Raw genomic sequence first — 6,036 nt, 5'->3', positions numbered from 1 at the left:
TTTTTTCATTGTACATAGTTTTAGTTATCAATATTTTTTTATTTTTCATACAAACTATTTCTCGATTGACCTATAGAAGTGTCGATCTCATGTTGATATTCATGCAAGTTTTGTCTTTTATTTATAGGGGCTTCTAGGCCAGGACACAACAGATCACTAAAACTTTTTTCCTAATGTATTTTGTAGTTGTTCATTTATGTTTTTAATTTTAATCTTGACTTAAGTAAAATTTATGTTTTTGTTATGAAACATGACTCCTCTCTCTTCCTTGGTGCAGTATTTTTAAAACAAAATTTCCAAAATTTAAATTATGCGCTGCCAAGTAATTTTATTTTTATTTTTAAGGGCCGCAATATCTTCACAGAGGAGTTGCATATTTGAAGACCATAGTTGCACAAACATTCTGATTCCAACTGACTAACTTCTTTTTTGTTGTCTTCAATTCTATGTTTGTTTAGTAATGTTTTCATGATGTGTTGCTCACGATCGCAGCTGCATTACGTTTTGTTAATGAAAAGTATCAAACCCATAGACATTCGCGCCGGGCAGGGGGAGGTAGAACAAATTTTGGAGGGAGGATGTTCCTTTTTTTTTTGCTTAAAATATACAACGCGAGTTCGCATCGGCCGGCCGCGTGCAATAAATGGGTGAGATGGTAGTTGCATTTTTTTCCAAAAATATTATCCCTAGTTGCACATCCGCCGACTCCATGCAAATAAGGATGGTGTGATAGTTGTGTTCTTAAATACAAGTCGCAATTGCAAATCCCCTTAGTGAATGCCACAAAGGTTGGTGGACGACTTTCCGACTGTCTACTACAACAAGTTTTGCCCGGCTCTAGTGAGGGAGGGGCGATTACGGCGGCGCTCCTTCGGCTCGCTACAATGCTTGTAGTCGTCGCTAGGTTCTCCAATGATCTGGTTATAAGTTTTATTATCTCTAGTGTTCTCTGTACTGCCGTGATTGATAAATAGATTGAAAATTTCTCTCACAAAAAAAAGGTTGGGGATAGTTGCATTTTGTTTTTTCTGAAAAAATGCATGCCAGTTGCACGTCCGTGGTACGTGTCCTAGTGCACAGGTTGAGGACTAGTGTACACAATTTGTATAAACTTAATGTATGACAATACACTAATTGTACATTACTCATACATCCCTGATCCATCTTACACATACATAATTTATAGGAAAGAAGAACATACACCCCACACAAAAAATACAACATCCATTTCTTTGACCCAAAGCAGGTGGTGTGGTGGATACTGGATAAGGGTCTCGGTATAACTTTTTACATACCTTCCCTTCAATATTATTGGAGCATGCATTTTTACTGGAGCATGCACAACATACATTTCCTTGCACTCGTACTGGAGCATGCACAACCGTAATCCTGGATGCATGTAGAGTTGTAGACCATCATGTTTCATGCACTAGATGAAGTTGTGAGAAACACAAGTCCCCGGTGTTGCTGTTGCTGATAAGGAGAACCTCCTGCTGGTCTTGTTATTAAGCCTGATAGCATAGCCCAAAGATAACCCATATCTAGTTTTGGATGCTCTTCTCCCCTGTCCGCCGTGTAAGCAACTAGTACGTCTCATGCCTTTTGGGACACTCGAAGCTTTCATGGCCACCCCATAACCAAACACGTCCATATACGGCCGAGCAGGCACGCCCAGAATAGGCAAGCAGCATGGGTCCATCTTCTTACCACCGTATGCATGCAGCTCGTGCAGCTCCGGCAGCAGAGCGGCCGGCAGTGGCAATGAGGTGCGCTGGTTGATGAACTGCACTATGTTCTCCATGAGAACCTTGCTGGTCGCCCGCAGTGGGTTGTACAGGTGGAAGCCATGGTCTTCGCCCTCCGACTCCACCAATGTCACCGCCTTCTCATCACCATCGGCCCACGCGCAGCACTCGCGGATGCGAGCCGCCAGCCGGCGCCCACGGTTGCGCAAGGTGTCCTTCTCGGCGACGGCGACCAGCACACGCTGGCATGTCAGCGAGGCGATCTCCTCGTCAAGAGGGTTGACCCGGGGATCATTCTTGTTGAGACGGCCCGCCGTAACGAACGGCCAGAGCCTGTCGATGAGCTCCGGCGTAAACATGGCGACACCGTCCCAGACTAGCTCGGAGCTGGGCAGCCGCTCGACGCCCCAAAAGTATGGGTGTACGATGACAAGCCCCTCGACACCGATGTGATCGCCGCCGCTAGCTGCACGCACCGCCGTGTTGTAGACGATGTTGCCGCCAGCGCTGTCGCCGGCGAGGAACATGCGCCCGAGGTCGGCATGGTCGGAAAGCCAGGGATCAGAAAGGGACGCCACCCACTGAAGCGCCGCCCATGCATCGTCGTAGGCCGCAGGCACGGGATGCTCGGGCGCGAGACGGTAGTCCACGGACACGACGAGCGCCCCGGCGTGTGCCGCCAGGGACCTGACGTAGTTGTGGTACGTGCGGCAGAACGCGCTCTCCGTGCAGAAGGATCCCCCGTGGACGTACATGATGACGGGGAGCCTCTCGCCGGTTGCGGCGGCGGTGGCCGGAAGAAACAGGCGTGCGGACACGCCGGTGCTCTCGTCGACGACAACATCCTTGGTCGCCACGCCACGGTTGGCAGCCGCGTCCTCCGACGCTTCCACGTATGAGCTGCTTAGGAAGCGCTCGACACGGCCGCCCTTGTATTCGCGGATGAATGGATGCAGGTCGACGGTGATGTCCTCCTCGCCTCCGGCATCCTTCTTGTTGCTTGGTACCGGAGAACTCTTGTTTGCATGCATCGTGTTTGATTGAGCTAGCTAGCAGTTGTGTGAGGAAGTGTAAATCTAGTGGTAACCGAGTATGAAGCTCTTGTGTTCTCTTCGTTGTGGTGGCTGGGACTTAAGCTGCTCATTGGTTTTTATAGCTGGAATTTGATCCCACTCCAATATGGTCATGTATGTATGAACAACTACTCAGGAACGACTGAACTTGAATAAACTCAAGTCGATCATTTTTTTTAATGTAGGAATGGAAAAAACATCAACACCTATATATAATACTAACTGAATAGACCAATTAGAAATCTGGATTGCTAAATCTTAGACTTAGTTGATGCTATATTTGTCAAATCCTATGTGAAGATCCGTGTAGAAAAATAAAAATATATATTTCTTCTCTTTTATATGTTCTATCACTTGATGGAGACTCTGTTTAAGTCTCAGTCGATTGAGATATATATAGCCACACTCATTAGAAATATGCACTCATATTATATTTATTTGGTAGATTTTTTAATAAACTTACTCAAAAATTTATATTAATAGATTCATGGCATTGCCTACACACTTAAAAATACTAACTAACAGATTTTATTGTACTGACTCATGTATAAACTTAGAAATATTTATTTGGGAGATGAGGCGACGATGGCATTGCCTCTTGCGACATGACGCTGTCCGGGAGTCGCGGATGCCCTCGTACAGAAGCACACGCGAACGCCTCGACCTCTAGTAGCATGCACTTCATCAACTCGCCGCAGTAACCACAAGATCGGCGCCGGCGTCGCCGATTTGCCACTCGCGAGCGGTAAAACCTGCTCCACGCAGGCTGATCCATCCATGAAGGGCGTGGACAGTATGCTCGATCGATTTGCCACTCGGGACAGCCTACCCCCCCCCCCCCCCACAAGCGGCACCAGCTCTCGCTCGGACCCATGTCCTGCGGCAGGTGGTGGCCGCGCAAATATCTCGTCCGCACCAACAGAGTCCCGGCCATCGATGCATGAGAGATGCGGTACGAGCCATGCGGCTCGACTAAGTCATGTCCGGTCCAGTCGATGTGTGGTGTGTGATCGCGAACCAAGTCCGGTGCAATCGGTTCGTGGGATAGAGTAAAAAAACAGAGAAAAATATAAGGTAAAGTCAACAGCAAAATTGGGGAAACACTCAACGGGGTAAAGTGTGGCACGAGTTTACTTAAATGGGGTATAAATTGAGGACTTCCCCTAAATGGGGTAATATTTGTCACAAACATGAAATTTGCGGGTAAAATGGAATTAATTCTAGTTATTATTCACTACCGTGAAATTACTATTTATTTAGTAATTACTTCGGTTAGATTTTAGTCCAAAATATGATGGAGACTAGTAAATAAGGACGGAGATAGTACTTTCATTATATTTTGTCAACAATAATCTAAAAAACAAAGGGTTCGACCACTAGCAAAAAACAGGAAGTCTAGAATGCACACGTAGCGAACCAACCTATGGTTGGATGGGTAGGTTAACAGTGGTATCCTCAGCCCACCAGGGTTCAAGTTCTGGTGCTCGCATTTATCCTGAATTTATTTCCGGATTTTGGACAATGCAAGTTCAGTGGGAGGAGACGTTCCCGTCGACTACGAGGCGTCTACGATGACTTCGTAAAATATCAAGATGATATGCCGACTCAGTCTCTTGAAGGTGCTTATAGGGGGTAGGGTGTACGTGTGTGCGTTCATAGGGATGAGTATATGCGCGTATATATGGGTGCTTACATCTGTACTTTGTTCAAAAAAAAGAATGCACACGTACAATGTCCCTCGTTATGTGTGCTGAAAAATATCGTTGGTGCAGTGTTTCGTATTGATGACAAACTAGGTTTAGTTAATGAAGAATAATTAATAAATGGTATGATTGATTCCTTGAAAATGAAGGGCAGCTATTGACGAACAAAATAAAATTGTCAAGTACTCAAGTTGACGTCTATGATAAAATTAATGTAAAACAAAAATATGCAGTTGCATGTACGTGTGTTGAGCGCTACATGTTAACCAAGATAAATGGTTAATGTCAACTTGAGTAGTCGACGTCACGTATATAAAGTTGGTAGGAAATGGGTTCAGAGTGACAGGCTTGTGTGAATCACTGCAGTGTGACGGCCTATTTGTGAACTGCAAATATAGTGTCCCAAACACTAGCTGTGGTGACGTGCTAGTGTGAACAACACAGCACAGTTATCATATGTGGCTGAATCGGCTAAGTTGTTGTCAGTCCAAAATTGGTGCTTGTTGGTTTTGAGATAGCTAGTAATGTCTCATGTCGAGCGGCGAAAATAAGCACTTGTATATATTTGTGTGGGACAATTATTCTGGGTAGTGAATATGTATCCGCACAGTCCTCTCAGTCAATGGATACATTTCCAGAAACTTGTCCTCGTGTTGTACTAGTATGAAATACACAACACGGTTATTGGATTGACTGACTGACTGACTGATGTTGTTCTTGTCAAAATAAAATTAATGAGAAGTTGTACCTCATCTCTGGTTCTTGGCTCCAGACTTTTGTACCTGTTTTTGTCTATACATGAATAACACTTGACTCCCGGTCAAGGAATAATGTTCCCAAAGGTTAGAGTTGTGGTGATGTACTCCAATACTAGTGTGAATAAACTGAATAACAGCCCGGTCATCATATGTGACTGATTGGCTAAGTCATCGTCGTACTATAGAATGAGCGGTTGTAGCTCACCTTGGTGAAGATTCTTGCTTCAGATTCCCAAAGGTTAGAGTTGTGGTGATGTACTTTCAATAAATATATGGTACTTCCCAGAACAGAAATTGGCATATTAATATTGGAGGGATGATCTAGTTGCCTATGAGAGTATATTCTAGTACTATTAACAAACAAAATTGAAACTGTCAAGTGGATGTATTGTGGACGTATGGTTCAGTTGAGATTGTCAACTAATTGTCAAGTGCCTTTTTACGGTGCCAAAAGTCTTTTCTCTAGATAAGCTAGACAATAGCAATACATTTATCAAATAAACTTAGATCATATGAGAATAAATAGTACACTCCACATTCTTGTTATGAGAATAAATAGTACTATTCTAGCCTTGGTGATATCTTTTATTGCCAAAAATAAGAACTTCAAATCTAATGAGGAGGACTTGCATGTACTTGATGATGTGGAGGTAGTAATAAATTTGACAATTTAACAAAACTAATATTATAATATATGAGAATAATGAGCTCCAAATGCTCGCTGTATATATAGAGGGTCGCTGCACATTATAGTAGC

General features: G+C 44.0%; 1 protein-coding gene across 1 annotated transcript; it reads right to left on the bottom strand.

The window, feature by feature from the left end:
- Positions 1–1,065: 1,065 nt before the first annotated feature.
- LOC109753424 (probable carboxylesterase 5) lies at positions 1,066–2,827 on the bottom strand. Its single transcript, XM_020312324.4, has one exon. It carries the CDS (start codon positions 2,774–2,776, stop codon positions 1,430–1,432), a length of 1,347 nt encoding a protein of 448 aa, XP_020167913.1. The 5' UTR covers positions 2,777–2,827; the 3' UTR covers positions 1,066–1,429.
- Positions 2,828–6,036: the final 3,209 nt, after the last annotated feature.

This window comes from Aegilops tauschii, chromosome 2 (genome assembly GCF_002575655.3).
Source record: "Aegilops tauschii subsp. strangulata cultivar AL8/78 chromosome 2, Aet v6.0, whole genome shotgun sequence".
NCBI lineage: Eukaryota > Viridiplantae > Streptophyta > Magnoliopsida > Poales > Poaceae > Aegilops > Aegilops tauschii.
The sequence above is the reverse complement of the archived record's forward strand: the minus strand, read 5'-3'. Positions and strand labels throughout refer to the sequence as shown.